We start from the raw sequence: 25,087 nt of genomic DNA on the forward strand, positions 1-25,087 counted from the left end.
AGGTTTAGCTTGTGTTTCTCGGCTGTCTTCAGGTTGAGGTAAGGAGTTCCGTATGTAATGCGGCTGTAAAGGAGGGCTTGTAACATTTGCAAAGTTTCGTGCTCTTTGAGTCCATTGCGGCGATTGGCCACCCGTCGTATCAGATGAGTAAGCTGTGCCACGGTGTTGTGTAGTCTGGGGAGTGTGGCGGAGCCGGACCCGTCCTTGTGTATATGGACTCCGAGGACTCGAAGTGAGTCGACCTTCGGTATCGGGACTCCCTGAAGAAGGACTTGCGGGTCCGGAGCGTCGTGGCTTGGGGGCCGGCCCCGGGTGCGTGCCCCGAGTACTAACAGCTCGGATTTATCTGGGGCACAGTGGAGGCCGCAGGTGTTGAGGTACCGTTCGATGATGTTGACCGCCTCCTGAAGACGGGTCTCCTGCTCGCCCGTGCTTGCGCCTCTCGTCCACAGTGTGATATCATCTGCATATAGAGCATGGGATATCCCTGGGACGGTGTCTAGGAGGCGGGGGAGGTTGAGGAGGGCCACGTTGAAGAGGAGTGGCGAGATTACCGAACCTTGTGGCGTACCCCTGTTAGGTAGGTGAAATGACTTGCTTCGGAGGTTGGCAATCCCCACGGTGGCCGTACGGTTGGTGAGGAAAGCTCGCATGTAGGCGTATGTTTTGGCACCGCAGCCGATATCTTCTAGATTACGGAGAATGGCTTCATGGCTCACGTTATCAAAGGCGCCCTTTACGTCTAGCGCTAGAATGGAAGACCTGCTGTGTTTGCTCAAATGGTCAAGAATATCTTCTTTTAGCTGGAAGAGGACGTCCTGCGTGGAGAGCATCTGGCGGAAGCCGAACATGGTGTGCGGATAGCGATCGCTTCCCTCGAGATGTGTGGTGAGCCGCTCGTTGACCATGTGTTCAAACAGTTTCCCGGCGCAGGACGTAAGGGAGATGGGGCGGAGGTTTGCGATGGAGATGGGTTTGTTTGGCTTGGGTACCATAGTTACCTCCGAGTGTTTCCAGGCTGTTGGTAGTTCGCCCTTAATCCAGCAGTCGTTATAATACCGAAGGAGAGCCGTCAACGCCCGAGGGGGTAGCTGTCGAAGGTGCTTGTTGGTTACTCTGTCTTTGCCCGGGCTCGTATTGCGTGTTATCCTAGAGAGGGCCGCCTGCAACTCTGCCTGTGTGAAAGGCCGATCTAGCTCTTCGTTCGGCGCTCCTTGGTACTCCCTGGGGGTGGAAAGGTTGGTGGCAGTGGTTTGCGGGTTAGCTGAGCCGTGTAGCTTCGTCTGAAGTTCTTGGAGTAGCTGATCCTCTGTGCCGCCATAGTTGTGGATTAGTCGGTGAATTGTATGTCTTTGTTGGGTTTTGGTGTGGGTGTCGTCGACCAGGGATCGAAGTATATGCCAAGTCTTCTTTGTGCTGAGGGTTCCTTGAAGTTGGTCGCAGAAGGATCGCCAGTTCTGACTCGCTAGCTGTTCAGCGTACTCCTGTGCCTGCATGCTTAATAGGGCAATTCGGCGCTGGAGCTTGCGGTTGAGCTTTTGGCGTCGCCATCGTTTGAGGAGCGATCGCCGAGCCTCCCATAAGTGCAGTAGGTGGTTATCGACCGCCGGGTTGTCCTCGTCTAGTTGAATCGTCCTGGTGTGGCCGTCAGCCGCACCTACGATACCGTTTAGCCAAGATTCAACGTCTTCGATGTCCGAATCGTTATCAAGCTCATTCCTATACGCATTCCAGTCAGTGAGTCGCGCCTTTCCTGTCTTGTGCGCGCGGTGAGATTGTTCAACCTCGATTTGAATTATGTGGTGATCGCTCCCTAGCGTGTCCGGGAGTCGGGTCCATGTGGCCTTTCGCACGTCTCGAGTGAACGTGAGATCAGGATTGGTGTCCCGGGACACGCTGTTGCCCACTCGGGTGGGTTGGAGCAGGTCATTCCATAACGTAAGACCGTGCTGCTGTGCGGCATCGTGAACCCGTGCCCCTTTCTTGGTGGTATTGGGGTAGCCCCAGGCCGCGTGTGGGGCGTTAAAGTCCCCTACTACAACAAGCCGGTTGCCGTTTACGTTCTTACGAAGGTCCCGGACGAAGTGGTCATAGTGGAGTAGCTGCTCCCGCGGCGGGCTGTAGAGATTGGCCAGGTATAGGCTCTGTTGATTCTTGCGAGTCGGCAACACCTCCACTATGGTGTGTTCGATTTCGGTGTCTTTAATTTCGTGAGGCTGTGCGGTTAGTGTCTTCTTGACAAGAATTGCGGTGCGGGCAGTCTGTGCCATAGTGTTGTAGCCGGGGAGCTTTACTTTCATGGTGTTGGTTTCCTGTAGCGCGATTATGTCAGGATTGTTTGCTTTGAGATATTCTTGCAGGTTGGCCGAGCGGGGTCTATAGGATCTGCAATTCCAGTGCCAAATGCGGAGGGTGGGAAGCGGCTCGGTATGTCTACGTTTGGGAGCCGCCATGTTGGTGGTTATCCTCCACCTGGAGTAGGTGGTTTGGCGTTGTCGAGCTAGAATCCTCCGCGGATTCCCCTCGTACTGTCCTTCGTCCTTTTCGTTTGGTTCCTAACTGCTCCGCCAGATGTTCATGAGTAACGAAATTCTTGTAAGCATAGGTCATGAAGTTGTGTTGTTGTGCCATGAAGCCATCCAGTTTGGCGTCGAGTGTGGTGACAGTACGGGTTAGTGGCTCTACCTTTTCCATGATTTTAGTTATCACTGTCTCTATGGTCCTGTCTACTGATGCGAGAAGTTTTGTAGTGAGGGTTTCCTCGAAGACTTGAAGGCGTCGTTCCACAAGGTCAGGAATCTTCGCTTCATGTGCTTGCAGCCGTTCGTCTACCCGCTTCATTATTCTGGTTTCTACATGTTTTAGTATGCTTTCTTCTACTCTCTTCGCTACTCTTTGCTCGAGTTCTGACATTAAATTAAATATTATACGCCAAGTTTCGAAGTATAAACTTGGCGCATGCAACAGGAACGCACTGCCAGCACTTCTCAAGTAGCTAGCGCGACAAAACCGTGAACTTGTTCTTAGGGACACCTTTACTAGCCGACTATATCAATTTTCCTTCTTTTTTCGCGCTTCGTCATCGGCTCGGACATGACTTGCTCGCCGCCGCGCTGCCGCTATCCCTGCGATCTGCCCCACGGCGCGTCGCCTGATAGAAGCAATGGAACTTAAATCGAACATTACGGTATACGGGCCCTGCATTGCCTCCGCGAAGTCAAATCGAAAAGTGTGGTGCTGACGGTGCGCGCTGTGCCATGAAATTGAGAAACAAAGTATGGCACTCCCGAGCTAGAGAAAAAAGGGCAGCCAAATAAGAGAGCTCCACAATACCTTCCCGTCCTGACTGTATAGATTTATCAGCCGAACAAAGGAAGCGCTGAACCAGCCTAGGTTGAACCCTTCTGACTGCTGAACGGCGGTCTGCGAGCTATTCACACTGGTGATAGCACTGGGAATTCGATCTCACCATGCAAATATCTCCTTGGCATTGACTTTGAAGCTGAGGTCACGGCAAAGCTGACCCAGCCCATCAACCGGCCAACACAGTAATTGCGAGAGCAACTTTGTGGATAATGCCGGCAGCAGAGATCTAGGCAATTCCGATGGATGCTTCGCGTCCGACTGAGCTCTGGGAGCTGCAGGCCGGTGGCGATGAACCGCAGCGCGCAATATTCCTTCCTCTGCGTGGAATGGCCACTCGTACGCTTGCACCCGAGTCTCCTCCATTTGATAGCGTAGCCTGCAAAAGGTCTACTTAGAAAGCCGGCAAGGGCGGTGCAACTCATTATCCGTCACTTCTTCGAACGCGTATCGCATCTCCAGCCGTGGTCGATACCGAAAGAGCAACGCCAAGCAGACGACGAAGGCAAGTAATAGCCTCCGAAGCAACCAACGCACGCGCGCGCGACGCCCGCGTGTCTCCGGGGACGCGCGACCGGCGCGCGCGGCCAGGGTCACAAGCCAACAGCCAAGCCACAGCCACGGAACCCAAAGTGGACTACCCCTTCGCCGGTTCCTGCGACCGGTTCGCTTTGAAGATGATTGACAGATGCGTGACGTATTCGAAAACTGCGATACCGCCCCGCTGCCTCTGACGACCTGTGACGTAATCTAAATTTTGGCCAATCAGGTAAGGCCAAAGGAACGGTTCCCCAACCGAACCGTTATAAGATTCGGCCCCAGAACAAGAGGCCGCCGTACGGTGTGCCGCAATGATGGCGGCCGTGAACAACTTCCGTACACTCGCTTCGGTTTGCCAAGTGGTTTGTCGGCTTCGAAAATGTTGCGAGGCTTCTGCGAATACACCCGAGTTGATTCGACAATAAACCGAAACTTCATTCGCGAGCGCCCTATGAGACACTGCTGATTAGGCCTAATTAAGCACAGGGAATTCGCGTTCACCGCGAATTCCCTGTGCACCGATGTCGTCACGGGTCGCCAACCATCGGGGAATGCTTGCCGCCAATATGTTCGCACGGGTGGCTTATCAGCCTCGTTCGGTCCTGAAATCACGCCGTGCAAGTAAGATTGACAGTTTGTTCAAGCGGCGTGAAATTTCGTCGCCCGATGTTCGACGCGATCCACGTGCCTATCGGCAGCGAATCGGCTTGAGTCTCCTTCGGACGTGCTTTCGCACTTTGCGAAATACGCGCCGCTATTGGTGCCACTCCCTCGGTCCGCGTCGCGTTATATCACTTCGATCGGTCCTGTTGACCCGGATGAACCTCGTACCGACAGAGGCGGCCCCGGCCGGCGCGACGCCATTGTGCGAGTCCCGGCGCTTGGGTGCTGTGTCCCGCATCGGGCCGACACCGCGGAGAGGCCGCAGTGACAAGGTTCGCTCTACAGCGTCACGCAAGGTAGGCCATCCACGGCTTGCAACAAAACTGGCAAAGGGAAGCACGTCACGTCTATAGTGTTCGCAAGATCCGTTAACTGACGCGAGCATCGGAAAAACAAAAATAATGCGAAATGATGTTAATAGACAATGTCTTATTTTATTTATTTTTTGTTCTTTCCCGCTCAAGTTAAGACACGTTGCGTATTAAAGAAGTTGCAATTTGCGAGGCCGGCTGCCCATGTGTGAGCGTTCGCCTGTATGGCGAGCCTTCTGTCGTCTGTATTTTTGTTTTTTAATGTCAGGTTATTGGGCTCTCGGCGTATTTTTTGCGTTCCTGCTGCATTTCGGCACGGCAAAGTGAGAAACTTTTTTCGACAGTCTGCGTGGCAGTCTGCGCTGTATTTTGTGGCAGTGTTAGCGGGAAAAAAAAACAACTCCGCCGTTGGGGATCAATTAGTTTGGCGTGTGATGAATCTTACAAGGTCATGCTTTTTAACGATTCCTCTGGTCCCCAACGTTATTGTTACTCATTCCGATACTTTTGAGGGGTTTCCGGGCTCGCTGGGTGAACCGGGCGTTGTGACGCTGTTAGCGAAAAAAAAAAAAAAAAACCTCGGTCGCTGCGGAGCGGTTAGTTCGGAGTGGGCTGAAGCTTACTGGAACGTAATTGTGACGCCGTTTCTGTGCCCCCCCCCCCCCCTAACAACATTTAACCAGTAGCGAAGCTTCCATAGAAGCCCGTACGTTCAAAACATGGCGGTTCATCGGCGGTTCATGAGGCTTAGAGCAATCTGTGTGCCGACAAACACTTCTGGCGGAAGAAAAAGTAATGTCACGCCATATTCGTTAAAAACAGAAGTGACGTCATTTTGTTCTCGAAGGCGCTAAATTTGTTTGGTGGCTAAGCTGTCATTAGAGCTGTACATTCATATGCCCCGCCATTCGACTTTATGTCCGTTTCGAGCTTTCAGCGCCGAAAGCGGTGCAGCAGAAGGTCTACCGTGCGAGTGCCGAAATCGCACCTCTGCACAGAACATACTTTCTTTCGAAGCCGATGAAGGCATTGGACGTAGAGTGCTGCTCCCATCGTCAGACGCCAAGCCCGTCGGCCAGCGCAGCCGCACGAACACAGCTGAACAATTATCTGGCGGTCGTAACGCACTACTTTTGACCGAACAGGTTAAGAAGCGATGAAGCTACCCGCGTCACCAAATTCACACAAACGTCGACAAGCAAAACAACACAGCGTGTAGGCGGGGCGTATTGCAAGCGGCCGCTCTTATGGGGGGCACTGAAAAGAAGTTATTTATGTATAATGATGAAGCAAAATAGAGTTGTTTCTTTTCTCACCACGCATATATAAAATTGATTAGGCATTTTATTTTCGCTGAACGAATCAATCTGTCACGTTTTAATTAAAAATCGATTTTTTTTTTCTTTCCCAATGTTTGTTCCCGCCTCACATAGTCGCACTGGAATCGATGCTCCCGTAACCACCCTTACTGATGTCGGTGACAATTTGTTCTGAACCGCTTTTCACCCGAATCTTCGCGACCTATTTAGATCGACCTTAATTTAACTTCTTTCGGTACTCACACTTGTTGAAAACGCAACGAGCGATCGCCAAGGAGGGATAACACGGGAGTGTGTTGCTTGCGCCGTCAGAACGCGCAAAAGATAATGCCAAGGAGCTTAAGAGCCAGTAGCTTGTACCTGGCAAATTCCGTCGTCTGAGCACCTGAAAACATGCTTCGTACCCACCAATCTTATGAGTATACGTGGGAGCCTATGTTGTGGTCATCTCTGTGTACATGGCGTACCATCGCGTGGGCTGAGGCCAAGTTGCGCAGCCGCCAAGATGCGCAGCCACCCGTGTATTTGTGCTTTTATCGGGCAGGAAATGAGGCCCGGGAATGGGAGAATGCTTGGAAATCAGATGTCTACGTCATGTCCTATGTATAGTATTGTAAGGGATGCGTCAGGCGTTTTCTACGCCATGTTTGTAAAAGCTAATTGCCTTTGTCCGTAATGTCGGCCGTTCACCATTTCGGCTTTCCTATAAGGTTTCCTATAAGGTTTAAATACAAAAATGACGCATTCTTGGGGCTTTTGTCAGACGTGTGGCAGAGCTTCGTAAGAGAACTACTTCTGTTGACGCCGTGCCAGAGCAATAGAAGAACGCACAGAAAGCCCGAAACAAGCATTTATACCGAGCGAAATAAACATTTCCTCATTTCACAAGGCATCTTCATCTACTTTATGAAATTGCATGCTGCACACACGACAGCTTCAATGAAAGCTCGCGAAGATTCCACACCAAGACTACGCGCTGTTGAGAAGTAAAGCAAAAAAAAAACAAATACCGCGACCATCAGCGCCGCCGGCGTAGCGCGTACCAGCTAGCGTTCAAAACGCGAGCGCACAAAACCCAAAGCTCAAGTGTTTAGGTGCTCACGCCATCCGCTTGGCACGCTACGGTGAATTCGGCCACTGGGCGCTGTGGGAAAGTCCGCTGTTGTTGAATTTGCTTCTGTGCGACGCTGCTGCCTGAGGCGCAGCGGGACGCGCTTAGGCTCCTTATTACCTCGATTGAGCTTTGGAAGTTGATGATCAATATCCCAAATTAGGTGTGATATTCAGCATTTTAAAAGATGAGTGTGCATGAAAATATCGCTTCCTCCATTTAAGCCGTTTACACAACTGCCCCAAGGCGCTAATAAAAAGTTCATAAATGCATTTTTGTTGATTATGGTCTTCTGAAGCTCAAGTTATTACCGGCAAAGTATGTCCACGTCACCTATAGTAACTCGTCTCCGAAATCGCCACGTTCGCAGCACTCACTACCATTTTATAAATAGTTCCTATGGTCTGAAAAAAACATCCTGTATAATGTTATGGATGAATGCAACAACTCCAAGAAGGGCACATAGGAGAAGAACTACCTGGCGAGCGCAAACGCTTGTCCTCACATGGTTTTATTTCCTCTCTCGCGTGTCCCTTCTCGTACCATCGTCATCATGCATTCCGTTTAGATCGGCACCAACTATAGACCGTTCCTCTAATGCGTAAGACAATGTCGAAGACAAGAATATGGGCTATCTTTCGAGGGCGAGCAGCGAGTTTTCGAGGATTGCGTCGTAGGAGACAACTGATGAACGGGACCGACCGGCTGTCCGCTCTCAGGCGGCATCCACACCCTCAAGGACTTCCAGGAGTTCCGAGCCGAGGCGCCGGCCCCGACGTGGGCGCTGCTGTCGCAGGACGAGTGGCTGTTCACGACCCCGGTGCCGACGTCGGGGCCCGTGCTCGCCTTCGTGGTGTCGGTGCTCGTCAAGTTCCGGCACCGGGGCCGCATGCCCGACGACGAGCTCAGCATCCACCGGCTCGTCGAGGCGCTCAAGTTCGGGTTCGGCAGGCGCTTCATGCTGGGAGATTCCGAAGCCGTCGAGATCAAGAAGGTCAGTCAGAGGGTGTCGCTCGAAACACCACTGCCGTCGTCGTGTTCGTCGTTGTCGTGATTCTTCATGTCCGCTGCTAGTACGAACGCCTCTCCCAACGATGTCTTATTCGTAGGGTTCTTCGAATAGCCCAATTTTCTGCGTTTCAGTTGCAAAAATTGAATGAACGTGAATGTTACTGAAAAGCCACCTTCTAATGCCGAATTGGACGCCGAGTAGTTTGTAATTTTCAGACAACATATAAAGATTACCTCGAGTCCGTTTTGTGGGGGAAAAAAGAGGATTATTTACTTACTTTGATAAATCTATAGCGCCGTTCATAGCTGAAAGTTCGGTCAGCGGGGAAGCTCGTGAATTACCAATGTTGTTTTAAATCGACGCAATCGTCGCAAAGTTGTCCACGTGTAATAAAGTACTGTGCCTAAATCATCGCAACTTCGTAAGCTACTTAAAGGCGAGGTACACTTAGTGTCTAAAAATTACTGAGGAGAAGTTGGCTACTCTATGCGTTGGCTCAGCCACTGGTTCAACAGTGGCTTCATTTCGTTAAAATCACTCGGAGCAGTCAGCAATTCCTCTTACCTTCTTCCCTGTCCCCTCCAATAATTGTTGATATCCGTTATATTTGAAGAGAAACGAACATTCGAAAGCTTCCAATAGTGAGTTGTCGAATCGAATGCGACTATTCGACATTCAGACTCTACGTACTCGCCAGCTGCTCAAAAGACGTCGACGCTTTTTAATATCGGACCCATCGAGTCACCTGTGCATTGCTAGTGCATTAGTGAAGCGCTGTGGCACACGCGTAGTGTGCAACGAAATCTCGCTCGATAAGATTTCTATACTGGCCTAGTTGTTTCATAATACATAATAATAACGCGCAATACCGACGAAACCCGTCATGGTTGCTGAGTGGCTATGGTGTTGGGCTGCTGAGGACGCGGGATCGAATCCCGGCCACGGCGGCCGCATTAATGGGGGCGAAATGCGAAAACACCCGTGTACTCAGATTTAGGTGCACGTTAAAGCACCCCAGATGGTCAAAATTTCCGGAGTCCTCTACTGCGATGTGCCTCATAATCAGAAAGTGGTTTTGGCATGTAAAACCCCATAATTTTTTAATACCGACGAAGACCAGAAAGCAGATCACGGACACGCGCAAATTTTCAGCTAAATTTGCTTGACTATGAGTCGACAGTTTAAGCACGCTACCAGACATGCGCCATAAGGTAGGACATGTTCAATAAAAGAAAGAAAAAAATGTCGCGGGGAAATATGCATGCAACACGAATGCGTCACTGCAGCATGCAGCGAAAGAAACTCTCCTCGGGAACAATGCAATTAACATGTCGCTCGTGCATGCGTCACATTTGCAGGCGATATAAAGCGCTTCAATCAGCACTCCGGCAGTGGAAACTATGCATTTGAAAATTTTGGGCTCCGACACAGTGGAACGCCCATGCAAATGCGACAATGCACACCAAATTTTGTTCCTTCGCGCATCCCATGAACAGGGCTCTTTCGAGGTTAGACGCTTGTACATACAGCGAGCAATATAGTCTGTCTGTGGTCGCGCGTGCGCAGTCCTTCGAAAAGGCACTTCGGGAGCTGGCGAACCCCACAGTGTCCCAGAGTGTCGCGATAAGCAACATCACGGAGTCGGCACACAGTGATCCCGGCTACTACGGCTCTCCTCAGTCCTCGACCGCCGACCACGGGTCCGGACACGTCTGCATCGTAGCGGCGAATGGCGCCGCGCTCTGCCTCGTTTCCAGCATCAACACGCCGTGCGTATGCATTCCAGATGCTAAAGCTCATCTCCTAGAACTTTACTCAGCATTTTACCTTCTTGGCGCGCTTTGCACCCATACACTCCATTATTATTGCAATAGCTATTATATGGACACTCCAGGCGCATTTCTGCCGTCGCCGTCAGGCTCCGTATTAAGTCCAATGGCGATAAAATTGTCATGGGGCGCCGTGTGCTGTGCGAGTGAAAGCGCGCGAGGCTGAGCCGGCGAATGCTGCTCAATCTCGCGTGTGCGAGCGAGAAAGGCGGGCCGGAAGCGTGCCCTCTCCTGTCGCGCGCGAGGCACGGGGGTAAGGCGGCGTGCGTCTATAAATGTCGTAAAAAATCCCTCACGTGACCTGATCCTAGGTGCCTGGGGACAGGATCTTTTAAACCCCAACCACTGGCACGGCTCGGAAAGCTTTGGCACGCGCCGAAGCGTCAAAAGCGTCGGTCGGGAACACGGCGCAGCGTGACGACGCGCAGCGATTATGTCTACTGCCGATGCTAGAAGTTTGCCGACGCGAGGCGACGCTGCGCCGGCGTGCACCAATGAGAGGCTGCGACGCGTCGCAAGCGTCAACCAATCGGAGGCTGCGAATCCTCCGGCTGCTATGCCTATGATGGCCGGCCATGCGATGACGCCCGCACCAATGATCGTCCGAGTTCTTTGGACGCACGACGCGCGCGACAGTGTTGTAATAGCAGGCCGACAACGACACGACCGACCGACCGACGACCGTGGGCTGTGGCAGCGCGACGTGGATACGAAGAGACTTCGAACGACGCCGACTAATCCAACCTGCCCACTGGGTTCCGCCAGGCTCGGTACGATCGTCTGCTAAAACAGCCAACCGAATCACGATTGCCACAACGTCTGTGGTTGTTGTATGTGTATTTTGTTGTGCTCAAAACGAATGGAGACATGTTTACGAGCTCCGAAGTCTGGACAATCAGCACTCGCCTATCGCCGATGTTGTTTACGTTACGCGTAGGCCTAGCGCGTCCATCGAGTTCGTAACTGGCGAGTGAAGGAACCCAGCTGAGAAACTCTGTCGAAGGAAATTAATTTTCAGGTCCGTTTGGTGCTGCAGTGATATAAAATATGGCACTCCTGACGTCGTGTGATGTGGTGAATGAACCGTGTGGAACGAGTGGTCAACCGCGGCATGTTTCGTGTGGTGTCGGGTGACTCAAGTTTAACGGGCAAGCTCTGCGTTGTTTCCAGTGGCAAAGATAACTTCCGAAAGCGAAAGACACTAGTAGCCGAACTATGGGAAGTACTTACATTATCAGCTGTGCCACCCGTTTCAGCGGACACTGCGCTCTTCTATTCGGCATGTGAATCTAGTTTAGTACTAGTTCACTGTGCTCCTTCACTCACTTCTTTCAAGTGCATCCGTCTTTTGGGCTAGTTGGAGATAAATCGCTCGTGTAGCAATCAAGAACACTGACGCACTGAAGCATACGCGACAACGCAGTCATGTTTGAGTCAGTGTGTCCTTATACTTGAGAAATGCAAAAAGAAATCTGTTTGCAACGTGTGCCCCATGTGCAGTGCATCGCAGGACCTGCATCATGCAAGACCTATGCATGTAGCAGCGTATACCAGGATTGCTTCGATGCCTGCTTCAGAAGCAGCAAGAACTCAGTCAATGAAACTGCAATTGATTTTTATCTCACTTTTTGTTTATGGAAAGTGTAGCTGTGTGAGTGCATTGTGTGAGTGCAGTCGGTATGCTTAAACTGCTGGAATTCTTTCAGCTTCTACTAAAATGTTTCTTGCTGTGATACTATAAATTGTAGTCAGGACAAAGATCTATTCAAAACCAAGTTACTAATGCATCTGCGCATAATGTGTTTGATTAACAAGTTAACACTTCCACAACAACAATATGCCGATGCACAGCATATGTGCTTGCAATAAATACATTCCGTAAAGGTGAACGACTGGGCCTACAATAACAAACTTTGTAGTAGCACTGCAAGAAGTGCTGCCATGTCTATCAGCCACAACAAAGCTGCTGCACGTCCAACCTACTTCATTACCCGCCGTGGTTGCTCAGTGGCTATGGTGTTGGGCTGCTGAGCACGAGGTCGCGGGATCGAATCCCGGCCACGGCGGCCGCATTTCGATGGGGGCGAAATGCGAAAACACCCGTGTGCTTAGATTTAGGTGCACGTTAAAGAACCCCAGGTGGTCAAAATTTCCGGAGTCCTCCACTACGGCGTGCCTCATAATCAGAAAGTGGTTTTGGCACGTAAAACCCCAAATATTATTATTATTAACCTACTTCATTGGAGGCACCTCTATAAAGACGGTTCGGGCCCTTCCCTTTCTGGGTGTAACATTTAGCTCTTCTCTCAACTTTTCCGCATATGTCACCAGCACTGTATCTAAGCATCGACCCATTCTTGGGTTTGTGTGCCACGTCTCCCTTCCCTGATGACGTAAGGTTTTCCAAGCACTCTACGCTTCAGCTTAGGGGCGATAGAATATAAGCAAGAGTTGGCGAAACCAGTTGAATTCCAGTAGATGTGTGATGTGCCGAGTAAATGATTGTAGTCACCGCCCAGCATCCGTCTTTGCGGCAGTATAAGCTCCCGCCGTTCTTGGTAAGAAACCTTTACTGAAAGCCAATCTTCGCAATTACTTATTCATCAGCCATGCCTAGCCACGTATTCCTTAGTGGCAGGCTCTGTGGATTACAACTACGCTGTCCCGACAAGTTAGACCATAACGTGACGCTTGCGCTTACGGATGCCATACTCGTGACTCTTACTATACTACTACTATACTGCGCGAATACTATAAACATGGGTTCACTGCACAAGTTAGTGAACAGACATTTTAGAACCGTGTTTTTCGCCTTACATACGCTCAACGCAAGCACCATTGCAGCATGTTACGGTACGCTTCCCTTCAAGACAGAGACGCGAACGCAAACATAAGAACGCGTTAGAACGGCCTCGTGCCAAACATATCCAACCCAACAACGTGTTAACAATCATGTCGTCGTTTCTATGCAAAGAGGTTATGTATTTAAACTTCTGGAGTGACAGTCCAATCCGCCACCTACGGGAGCGCGTGAAGCCGCCGGGGGCCACTTTTTTAGAAGAAAAGGAGCGCGGCCACAGTACGTGGCTGCGGTACACGCGCGACGCAACCTGTGCTTGCGGTTCTGCGATGAAAAAATAAAATGAAACCCCATTAGGAAGTATATCAGCCCGCCATTGTGTGTCGCTGTTGTCAAAAATAAAATGTCATGGTGGTGGGTACCTTGTGTTTTGTGTACAATATGTTGCGAGAACTGAAAAACAGTCGTTTCCTGTTTTCTTCACTCAGTAACCTGCCACGTGCATCGGCACTGTGATGCCCTTTCGTCGATACGTGGTGCCGGCCCGTATTGGCACAACCTGAGTGTTAGGCTGCACTGTGGGACAGGCGTTTTCGCTGCAGAGCTCGAGCTCACCGGATCGCTTGGAGGGTCTCAAGGCCCTGCCTTCTGCATGACGTGTAAGTGCAAAAGATGCTTTATGGCGTTCTCGCTTAACCTACTACACTCCTCTCGGACGCACGAGTGCGCACGGGCTTTCTAAGCTGACGCAGGCGCAGCCCAAGGTGGTATGACGACGACGCCATAACGGCAGTAGCACGGCGAATGTTAAATGATGAGGATAGTATAGCGTCGAAAATGTGACGACGACGGAATGAGGACTGTGAGATGACGAGTGCGTGACGATGATGCCGTGATGATGACCGTACGACGACGGCAGTATTACGACAGTGTGACCTGACGAAGACTGCGTGACGACGACGGTACGACGAGAATCAGATGACAAGAACTGGAATGGCGATGATGAAACGACCACGAAGGCATCACCACGTTGGTATGACAGCGAACGTGTGTCGACGAGTGTACGACGACGATCGCAAGACAATGCCGTCATAATCACGATTGTCTAACGTCAGCATGGTCACGATTGAATGGAGAAGAGACAATGACACCGATGGAACGACGAAGGCGGGTTAACGAAAGCGGCAAGATTACAGTGGGGCGACGACGGCTGTATGTCGACGATGGCACATACAGAGCGGCGCACACCCATGGAAACTATCTCCGCGATCGGCCTGCTACCGCCGATGGCACCAAGGGCGCAAACTTTAGCATCGAGCAAGGAGATTCCAATGCTTTAAAAACCCGTGTGCTGGTTGTCGGAAATGCTTGCGTGAACGTGAGGACCCACTAAAGAAACGTAAATGTCATATTTAATAGGGGTGCCATGTGACGCCATGCCCCCGTACGATAATAGGAACATGTATGTGTTTATACAGTATCCACATGCGTTAATCATATAATCGTATGGAGCTCGCCCCATATGACATATGGGAGCGCGAGAGTTTTTGTATGGAATGGATATGGGACATATTAGTTCTTTCTTTAGGGAAGTGCCATATTTTCACAATGATCAATTTCATTTTCCATTCTTTAATGCCTTATATGCCTCGGCCGCCGGCACGCTGCTACTGAGGCTGGAACATCGGCGACTCGGCATGACGCATAATTAAAAAGAAGTAAAAAAATGACACGATGCGAATACGAGTCATGAATTTGTTACGTTTACAGCGCCACAAATCCCGAGACTGGTATCAGTTGTCGCACAGAGTCTCCATAAGATGATCGTGCTGCAGGGATTCACTTTGGATCAGACGCTTTCGCAAAGTTTTTCTCTCCTAAAACATTGTTCGTTTGTGAGCTGGCTGCCACGGCAGAAATGGGCGGCAGCCGGTCTAGCGTTCGCACAGCCTCACGAGAATTAGCCAAGTTTCGCGACGATATGGATATGTAGTGATGGCGCGCTATAACACCGCGTTCCCCTCCGCCATTGCAGGTTCGGTTCGCACTTACTGTCTGTCCAAGGCGACGGGCATCTGGTACAACAACGAGATGAACGACTTCTCGACGCCCCACGGCGAGAGCGTGCACGGCATCCCGGCGAGCAGCAGCAGCAACGAGATCCGGCCCGGGATGCGGCCCGTCTCCTCGCTCTGCCCCACCGTGGTGGTGGACGGAAACGGCGACGTCCTGCTCGCCGCCACTGCCACGGGAGGACCGCTCATCATATCGGCCCTGACGCAGGTTCTCTATGCCGCTCTAGTTTCGTTCTTGATAAACTGCGCGCTCAAGAAGGGTGCGAGTGTAGGACGACCGACAAACGCGAGCGAAATGACTCGCAACTTGTTTCATTGAGACGAACGGCCACAAAATGTACGGACTTGCAGTCGCTCCTGCCTAGACTATAGCGGAGATGCGTAGGATACCTCTTGGGGATATCTCCTAGGTAGCGCTCTAAGGGGTTTCTCCTAGACGTCTAGGAAACATTCAGGGGAGAATTTTTAGGCGACCACGCGACTAGGTAGGACGTATAAGCCTGGGTCAAAAGTCTTACTTAGACCGAAAGGGGCTGCCAGCCTACTATATTTTACGTAGCGTGTGATATATGTTTTGTTTAGCATCAGTAAGCCGAATTGCGGGTATGTACTCGTCCTTGTTCGTAGTCTTCGTGCCGTGTTTAACTCTGCAGTTTTCAAGAATATACGCCTACAAACCTGCCCAATATTCTACCCTTCTTATACTTCAGAAGTTGCTACCAATACTACCTGGGAATATATACCGTCTACGAGAGTTTCTTAAACTTCTCCTAACCCGAGTATTTTAGCCTAAAGAAATACATTTCAATTGCATTTCGAAATACTTCACTGCAAGGTGAGAACATCCAAAAATGCATAGTAAGGTTATCCCTGGGCAGAATTTCTTAACTCCGTAAGAAAAACATTCACTGGCCTCTAGCACAAAATACAGTACGTACATTCTCACGTTTTTGCGCTGTACAAATGATGACTTGACAGGTCAAGTTTTTCTCATCTGATCTAATCCTGTAAAACAGTCGGTATTGCAGAGGTGACGAATGCAACAGGTGGTGCCCAACACAAAACGGCCTTAGTTTGTAATTTTTTTTTTTACTATCTCTTGTTACTGCTCCGACTCCTACATCACGTAAGTGCATAGCCTTCGGGATTACCTTCTGTTGCTCAAGAAACCATTTCTTTAGGTGCTACAAGAGGGGTTTTAGTTGCAGCTTACTTGAGCACCTCAATTGGAGCCATCCCCCGAGTTTTATGCAGTGTTCGCCCTCGTTGATAGCAGCTTCTACTGAGCATTGTTTTCCCGAGTCTGAGATAGCAACCTGCGGGCATGTTTTTGTCCGATGACTACACGTGATGTCACAATCAGCATTGCTCTCGCTCGAGTATCCCGTTCGGATTCGAGAACTTAGCTGCGGCAGGGCGCGAAATCGGGACAAGCTAGAAGAGGTTAAATACGAGGTCGCACATAACATCGCATATTGCGCTGCGGCTAAGAACACCACAGACGGGCTTCAAGCGACATGATTCGTTGCAGCTCGGCCGTTTCACGCTCGTTATGTGAAGCCAGCATTAAAGAGAGTGGTACGTGGTAGGAATACCGGAATGCGGAAAGTTCTGCATGTCGCCAACCTGAAATCCGGAACCTGCGCGTCGAGCACTTCTAGGCCTGTAACGGGGTAAAGCGGAATGTTTTACGTCATCAGTTAAGCATGAAATGCGTTTAGTTCCCGTTGTCGGCGACCTTCAAGAGACCTTGAGCCAAAATCCTGAGCCGCCATCCGGGCAGCACTCAAAACGAGATTGGAGCGAGGACATCCGGGCATCGTTGCGAGAAGAAAACGAGATCATCCGGGCAACCAGTCAAACCTTAAGAGAGCGCGGCGTCTGGCTCCGAACCCTTTGTACAGGACCGCATTACATACGCTAGATACTGCCCAAACACGTTTTCTTTAAAATATTGCTTGCGAGTTCTTAATGTTTGTTCACAATATCACTCAAGCTTTAACTTCTAGTGCGCTGAATTTTTTATTTGTCATATTCAATAGCGACGCTCAAGAGGCAGATACAGGGCACTATACAATTGATTGTCATCTAGGATACCTAGGAGCACAGACAGGGTTGTCTGTGCTCTTTTCAACACCAGCGGTCCGTCAGTTCCGCGGAGCATCCGGCGCGCCGCGGATGGCTCTTTGGCCGAGCCGAGACTTGCAATGAGGTTCCGTCGGTGACTCAAACCTACTGCGTCAAAATGGACCAGTGCACAGCATAGCGTGGTGCGGTGCGGTGTGCCGTTGCGAACATGCACTACACCCATTTTTAAGATTGCGGCTAGTATCATCTCCAACTACTGCTTTGCCACTAGCCATTTCATGCTTACAGCTACGCTCGATTACGGGAGAGCCAGCATTTTTTCGCCAGGCTTTTTACATCTCGTTGTTTTATGAGCTAACCCCCTTAAAGACACTTTGGGTCGCATCTTGTCCGACAATAATAATCGTTATCTGTCTTGCCCGCATTTCCTTTCTTTAACGCTGCGAGCCCAGTACTTCCAAGTAACGAACGACTTGCACGTTATCAACCTGAGCTGGCAGCATGACACAGCATTCTCGACAGGAAAGTAGCGAGCGCTGACTTCAAGAAAGGAAGCGCAAGCAATGCAGATGATGATCATCGTTGTGGAACAAGAGGCCCAATGGGTGCAAACTTTTTCAAGCGAAGCTTGCATTCGCTAACATGTGGCGTTGTCGTGGTCACGCAAAAAAAAACCAGTTGCTCCCACAGCGGAGCAGCTGCGGGAAAAGGCGGTTTGATGAATAGACAGTTGCGCCGGCGCTGAAGCGTGAGTCGTTAGCAAAGATTCCTGCTAAAGCCCCTTAAACTTCGTAAAGTAGTGCCACGCTTTGAAGAATTCCGCCGCCTCCTCGCGCGCTCTGGCCGAGGCCGACACCACGTCGCTATTGGTCTAATAACATCACGTGAGCCCTCGCGCCGTGCAACGGCGACATTTTTTGCTCGGGCAGCGTCTACGGAGTGGCGAGGAGCGCATGTTGGCGCCGTTGCTACGCTCGAGCAGTGTAGGCGGCGCCACGGTCGAGGAGGGAGCGTGAAAGAGAGGAGAGACGAGGTGGAGGGAAGGTGGAGGAGGAGAGTGTCACTACGAAGTTTAAAGGGCTTTAATTCCAGCTGCATATGCGCGCGCTCACGCCACGCGCGCAACCGATCACAGCCGCTTCGCTTCCGCTGGGGAGGGAAAGGGCAGGAAAGGGTTTCGCACATGCTGCCGCTGGCTTCGCTTCCGTTCAGTTCAGTCTCGGAAAAGGGATGGGGCACCCACGCGTTGTGCTTTCCTCCAAGGAACAGGCATCGTTCGACGAGCGGCGGCGAGAACGCGCGCCCATGAAAGGGCTCGCCGTCGGCGCACCGATCTAACCGTTAGAGCCGCACAAGCCCAGGCAATCCGACAGCAACGAGAAGATCCCGAGCTTAGGGAGCGGAAGGCCGATGCCATCCGGAACTGTTACCCGTGGGTTACTTAACCGTGACGAAGGTCAAGTGCTTGCGGGACAAGCTTCACTTATCCCCATTTTCCGGTACGGTAAGGGTTGGTGATTTTTGAAGAGTGAAGGCGATATAAAGCATTGCTTCGTTTGGCGTTCCAAAACGTGCCAGGTGGTGCAAACCTGGTGCAGGGAGGTGTCACTTATACCGGACCAGACATAAGCAAGAAATTACATGTAGTTATTCACATGTAATAAATTAAATTTTATTAGTTTTGCAATTGATTGATAACCTTTTACTCGATAAAGCTCATTATAATTCAAATCGGTTTATTTCCATCGGTAATTAATTACATGTAACCAGTTACCTTATCCAACTAGACAAGCAGCACTGGGGACGCAGCTTCGAGCTCTTGAATTTGGCCGGGAACCACAGTATAGAACTCCCGTGGACGTGGCATGCAGCAGCGTCGCACATATATTCAAACAAGATAAACAGAGCTCTCAGTTTCTCTTTTATTATCTTGAATCTATACAAGTTGTTGGCATGCAAAATGAAACAGTACTGTTATGGTTCGATATTAATGGCCACTTTAGACACTGATGTTAGGAAATGGCCATACGATGATTTTTACAGCGAAGCTGCTAAGTGCTAGTTCCCCCAGGATCGTGTCCGTGTCTAGACACAAAACTCCACATACGTGGGCCAATCCTGAAGATAGGGCGATACCAGGCGGACCCGCGGCCGAGCTGAATCAGGGGTTAAATGCCCATTCCGAAGATAGTACAATACCGGGCCAATCCGTGGCGGGGGTGAAGCAGGCGTATAAGCACTCCCCATGCGCGGGCCGATTCCGAAGATAGTGCTATAGCGGGCCGACAAACGGCGGAGAGGCAGTTCGCCGTTAAGGGGCTCACATGCACAGCTTCGCTGGTCATCCTTCTTACAGAGTAGAAGGGCACTGAGTCTTTTTTTAAGCTCTTCATAGGCCCCACCTCGAGCAACCTTTACTAGCCCTAAGCAGCAGTGAAACACTACGTTTCATAAGGGAGCCAGACGCGGGCAACCCGACATTGAATAACGACAATCTTGCGCACGAGGTTTTAGTACGTTGTAACGGCACCGTTGCCTCCATCGGGCACAAGAAGCGAGTTTTCAGTGACGCTGATAATGTTCTTACAAAAAAAGAAACGACAAGAGAAGATAACATGACAAAATATTAAAAAGATAACCAGTGAGCCAAGGGCTGCAGTGGGCGCACTGTTTGAGCCAGGCCAGCTTGTACTTACGGTATATGTGGAGCGATAATAAAGTTAGTGACATTTCACTCCGTGAACGCGAGTGACGTGCAAGCTTATGGGTGCTATAGCACGCACGACGCTGTCGGCCCTCGGTGCGCCTACGCTGTCCGCATCGCAGATCGTATTCAAGACGGCTCGCGCGAACGTGCCATACGCAGCAGCCGCCGGAGCAGAACGCACCGTTCTAAACATACGCTTACTATATATAAATTACCTAGCATGGCGTCAGCGAGCACAGGCAAACATGAACACTTCACACTCGATGACCGCGGACACTCGCTGCCAAAAGGCTGGCGTGAGGAATCGCTTATGTAACCGCAATGTTTGCGGAGAAACGCTGGCAGCGAACGCTATGCACGAAGGGGCGAGCCTTCTGGTAGAAACGCAGCCTCTTGCGTGAGCCGATGTTTTAATATTTAAGTCAGAGAAGATTAAGCATAAGAGGCATGCGCTGTCGGTGTTTTGTTTCATGACACTTGTTTGTGGGCTGTCAAAATTCCGAGGAATAACTTTGTAAAGAATGGAAGAGAAAGTATGAGCAACTTTAGTGATAGAACAACTTTAGTACCGTATAACATGCTTCGCGGCCTCGGACGAACACCCCCGATTCGAAGAGCTGGCCTTTAACGCTTGCGGGTAAGATTGGGAGGAAAGCAAAAGTAATCGAGTGCCTTTTACTCATTGATCAATCACTTTCGCGTGGCAGTAATTGGTCATTGTAATAATTTACTTTCTTTAAATGGCGCAATTGAAATTGCAATCGGGTAATTTTTTTCTGTAATGTAGTGAAGTCTGTGTTAGACACCGGGACCACAGGTTTGTACCACATCCTAGTGGGGCTAAAATATGCATTTTAGGTGATCTACATTTTGCTGAAAAAAGCTTAAAATGTCTTTCGACGCATTCAACTGTACATTAAGAAACAAACGTTGCTACTCCAGCCTGTTTCGCGACATCCTGCACGCAGCACTCGTATTCGCCTCTTGCACTTCCCGGTATGTTCCCATAAGTCAGATTACACTTGTGCTATGTGACAAATATTTATGTCCCGTAAGGAGACGCCTTTAAACTGCAACTGTGACCTCTCTCGCCATTTCATGTAACACTGTTCAAGAGAATCAGCTTTTATGTTGCAGTACATACCGTATGTTTAGCACACCCAGCGCATAATTACCTACAACCAGTCGTGTGTTAAAAGAAGAAACTGCGATATATTTGTATTCTATTGTTATTCCTACCCTACTGAGTTGTTCTAAAGGAAACTGTGCTACTATGCGAAAGCATTGTGTCAAAATTATTCGCTTTTAAGTATGCCATAGTTTGGCTGTTCCGAATGTGATCTCAGCGCACGCTGTAGAAACGGGGCAGTTCGGACTGATACGAGCACAGATAAATCAAACGTGCAGAAAAACCAATGGCCGAGAACTAGACAAAGGTCTTGACAACGCCGCCTGGCTAAGCCTTAGTGGTGCAACAGTAATTTTAACAATGCGCAGCCAATTATCCTGGTTCTTCGAGCTATTCCAGACGCAGGAGTAATTGATATTCGGCTGCTACAACGCATGCCATTACTCAAGGGGATACGGATCACGAAAAGAAAACTGGTCGAAGCGCGCTCGGCGGGCTCTCCCAGGTCGTGAACGGCAACTTACCGATATTATTGAAAAAGTGCAGAGTAACTGAATAAAAAATCTGTCAGGTGAGGGTGGCGCATTGTCAACGTAAGACAAGCGCTCACCTAAGGTTGAAAGAAAAACAAACATATGATTGAAGTTTCCGGCCGCTAAGGCTTCCTTGTTTGCAAAGGAAAGGAGCGCCAGAAGGTCCCAATGTTATCCACTTTATTATGCGTTATTATAATCATTGTGGTTATTTTTTTCAACCTTAGGCGAGCGCTTCTCTTATTTTGACCATAATAACTGCATCAGCCAGTCGCTACCTATGAAGTCGACACTTGGCGATGCAACGGAAAAACTTGAGAACCAGCTGCATAAAGTGGAACGAGCGATAGAATATGCAGTGACAACGATAAGGTTAAGAGGGAAAAGGACAGTGGTATGGATTAGAGATCAGAGAGTTGTAGTTGGTATACACTACGTGAGGTTGAGACAAAGAGATGAAGTTTAGTGGGCCACGCCTAAGACGTAGAGAAAGGAAGCCCGTTCTCGACACAATAGCAGGACAGGTATCAACGGACGAAAAGCGCAATTGGATGCAGTAGAGATTTAAGTGGCGCGATTTGATTACGAGATTTGCGGTTACGCGACGGAATCGGTCCAACCAAGGCAGGTATAATAATCAGAGATGGTGGACGAAGCCTTCGTCCTGCGATGGGATTTAATAGGCCGACGATGGACGCCGAGCGTGCAACGACCTATTGACACCTTCCACTGCGTCGGAGGTGCTGGTGCGCAGCCTGTGGATGGGGCATACGGTGAAGGAGGCCATCGACGCGGGCCGTGTGCACAACCAGCTCGTCCCGAAAGACGTCGTCCAATACGAGGACACGGTGGACGCGGTGGGTGGCGATGTGGTCACTTTTTCTTGATGCGATTATATTTGTTCGATAACGTCAGCAAGTTTGCGGCACGTCTGTCCATCCATATATCACTCTTTCACTTCAGCTTGGGTCACTAGATATTGCATCGTCCAGTGAGTATAATGCATCGTACTTCTGTGCTTAAGGGAACATCTCTGTCGAGCCACCTTAGGCCGCTGGGTATGTGTCGCTGTTGAATGGCAAAAAAGAAACTTTGCTCCGGTTATCGGGGGAATCGAACCGAGGGCACATTTGTTCCAAGAATCTTGTCTTAATACGTGTTTGACGTGCCCTACGCGCGGGCTTCACGGCGGTGGAGCCAGATGGCGCAGCGTCTATCTTTTCGAGCGCAGTGGCGAACGTAATTGAGAACGGTGTATATTTACGGAAGTCCGTGATAACACTAAAGTACTACGGACGAACCTTCTTTGCCCGCTTGACAAGTTCAGTCATCATGATTGTGACTTTAAGTGGTCATTTGTCCTAAGTGTTAACTTTGTGGCTCTGCTGGACGACATTTATTTGCCCCTCCCAAACTATGAGGTCGCTGTCTTCACCACAATAACCGAGAACGTGGTTGTAGTTATTCCAATTTAGACAAAATAATCTGGGCCAGCAAGAAATGTGAAGAACCAAGCCGGTTTGCTACAAAAGAATGCGTTTAGGATGGGTCGGGAGGTGGTTATTCGTGGCACTATGCTGGCCCTATGTGTTACGGTAGGCACTCCATTTACCACCGTGCCTTACACCCGTACGCGGGAGCCAAAGGTACAGTTCGAGCGCCAGCTTTTCAAGGACCAATTCCGAACTTTGTGCAGCGTCTCAAGCGAAAGCGTCCGCTCTTTCGACCAGGGAGCGCAGCGTCTCAAAACCCCAGCGGTCACGAAGGAAGGAAGGAAGGAAGGAAGGAAGGAAGGAAGGAAGGAAGGAAGGAAGGAAGGAAGGAAGGAAGGGAAGAAACTTTATTTTTCAAAAAGAAACTTAGGCAAGCGTCAGTGGAGCCCTTAGTCCAGGGCTCTGCTGGCCCGAGCGGCTTACTGGGCTTCGTCCAGGAGAGCCACTTGACTCTCCTTTCCCTCGTCCGCAAGCCATGCCTTCCATTGCCTATTTAACATGAGTGGGCGTGCATTTATGCATGGGCTAGTAATACGTGAAGGCCTTTCCAGGCGCCCCCATGTGATATGTTGTAGTGTGGGTTTGTTAGGACACCATGGCCAGACGTCCAGAAATCTAGTCGGGCTTATTTTACTGAGTTGATGCAGGTTGGGGAAGTTTGAATGCGTCGCCAGCGCCTACTGTTAAGGGCCCTGTGTGGATGACCCTAGACTCGGTGTTCCTCCCGTTGTTGTAGAAGAATGCCACGAATGCTTGGAAGAAGTTCCGCGTTCGGGTAACGAAGGAAGAATGCGAGAAACGCTCCGCTTACCACCGCGCGGTGGCACCGTACCACGGTGCGGTTTCTACCACTGTGTTTGACTGCAAACTATCTTCGATATCGCCCCGCGAAAACGGTCAGAGGCGAAACATCGCGGTTCGCTGCCTAAAAAACGCTAAACGCTTTAAAGATTCTCTCTTCTGTCTTCCTCGCTATCGAGTTGCGCGAACTTACTCGCTGATGTCCTTGTTTTCCCCACGTGTAACAGTGCCTGGTGCGGCAGGTTGCAGCACTCCTAGTTGTTTTTCCTTTTGTTTCCTCGCTCGCCTCGGAGGACGTGCTGTACAGTCTCCGCAAGCGGGGCCACAAGCTCTCCCCGTTCAATTGGACCGGCACGGTGGTGGCCATTCAGAGGAAGGCCCCGGGCGTGTACGCGGCTACCGGTGACTACCGGAGCCTGGACATCTCTGCAACGGACGGGGAGGTGCCCGCGTAGGGAATGCTGGACACGCGCTCTTCGCGCACCTTTTTGTCCGTCACGTGGGGTGTCCACTCCTTTAGGTCGAGGCCTCGAGATCATCTCGGCATCGTAGGCCAATTTCGCGCGTTTACACAATCGCATGTTCGCGCGAACTGACTTACCCCCTATCGTGCACGTTTACCTTTGTATCACTCTGTGACTCCTTCACTACTGGTAACTCTGATGTATATATAGGGTGCATTAACGGATTCAATTATTTAACTATGATCTTGCGTATTACACTGGATATTTCTGCACTGTACCTTGTCGCTCATAATACCGTGTATGCATACGCAGATTGCCGCAAATATTAGCGAGTAGGTCTAAATATAGGCCCTTTTTTGTTTTTTTTTTTGCTTGCTCATGGCACACTTGACTTTCTAAAACATCTCCATGCAGCTGATTAAAACCGACGCAGCCACTCACGTAGTTGATTTTGATTTACCGCCGAATCCAGCAACAAAGGGAAATCGCTTGATCAAGCTGAGTGCATGCCTATTGCAATAGTGATGACTAATAAACTAACCACGTGAAACATGAAACATGAAAGGTCATGTTAAAATAATAAAAAAAAACATGAAAAACATGAAAGGCCATTTTAACATGAAAGGCCATGTTAAAATAATAAACTCGGTTGCAAGCCTACGTTCGTTTCTCAATTTTCTGTTTGTTTCCCGTCTGTAGCGCAGTTAGTACCGATGAATTCGTATCAACTTGTCCATCTGTCAAGGGCACAAAGTGGTACAATAATTGTGATCGCGGTCCGGGCACACAACACAACCAGGATCCCTTACTCTTTGCACTGCTAAGCCCGAGGACGCGGGATCGAATCCC

General features: G+C 50.1%; 1 protein-coding gene across 2 annotated transcripts; it reads left to right on the plus strand.

The window, feature by feature from the left end:
* Positions 1 to 4,723: 4,723 nt before the first annotated feature.
* Positions 4,724 to 24,844, plus strand: LOC139048422 (uncharacterized). 2 transcript variants are annotated; one of them, XM_070522807.1, is made up of 5 exons: positions 4,724 to 4,862; positions 8,027 to 8,301; positions 9,886 to 10,088; positions 14,984 to 15,231; positions 24,002 to 24,844. In XM_070522807.1, exons 2-5 carry the CDS (start codon positions 8,197 to 8,199, stop codon positions 24,178 to 24,180), a joined length of 735 nt encoding a protein of 244 aa, XP_070378908.1. In that variant the 5' UTR covers positions 4,724 to 4,862; positions 8,027 to 8,196; the 3' UTR covers positions 24,181 to 24,844. The 2 variants fall into 2 exon arrangements, with proteins under 2 accessions (XP_070378908.1, XP_070378909.1); XM_070522808.1 differs by having other exon boundaries at positions 24,068 to 24,844.
* The last annotated feature ends 243 nt before the right edge of the window (positions 24,845 to 25,087 follow it).

Source organism: Dermacentor albipictus, chromosome 8 (assembly GCF_038994185.2).
Source record: "Dermacentor albipictus isolate Rhodes 1998 colony chromosome 8, USDA_Dalb.pri_finalv2, whole genome shotgun sequence".
Lineage (NCBI taxonomy): Eukaryota > Metazoa > Arthropoda > Arachnida > Ixodida > Ixodidae > Dermacentor > Dermacentor albipictus.

What these genes read in the sequence shown, in the direction of transcription:
- LOC139048422 (XM_070522807.1), top strand. Translation starts at nt 8,197, where the DNA reads ATGCCCGACGACGAGCTCAGCATCCACCGGCTCGTCGAGGCGCTCAAG. An exon ending in AAGCCGTCGAGATCAAGAAG is followed by an intron (nt 8,302 to 9,885) that starts GTCAGTCAGAGG and finishes GCGCGTGCGCAG; the next exon opens with TCCTTCGAAAAGGCACTTCG. An exon ending in GTTTCCAGCATCAACACGCC is followed by an intron (nt 10,089 to 14,983) that starts GTGCGTATGCAT and finishes CCGCCATTGCAG; the next exon opens with GTTCGGTTCGCACTTACTGT.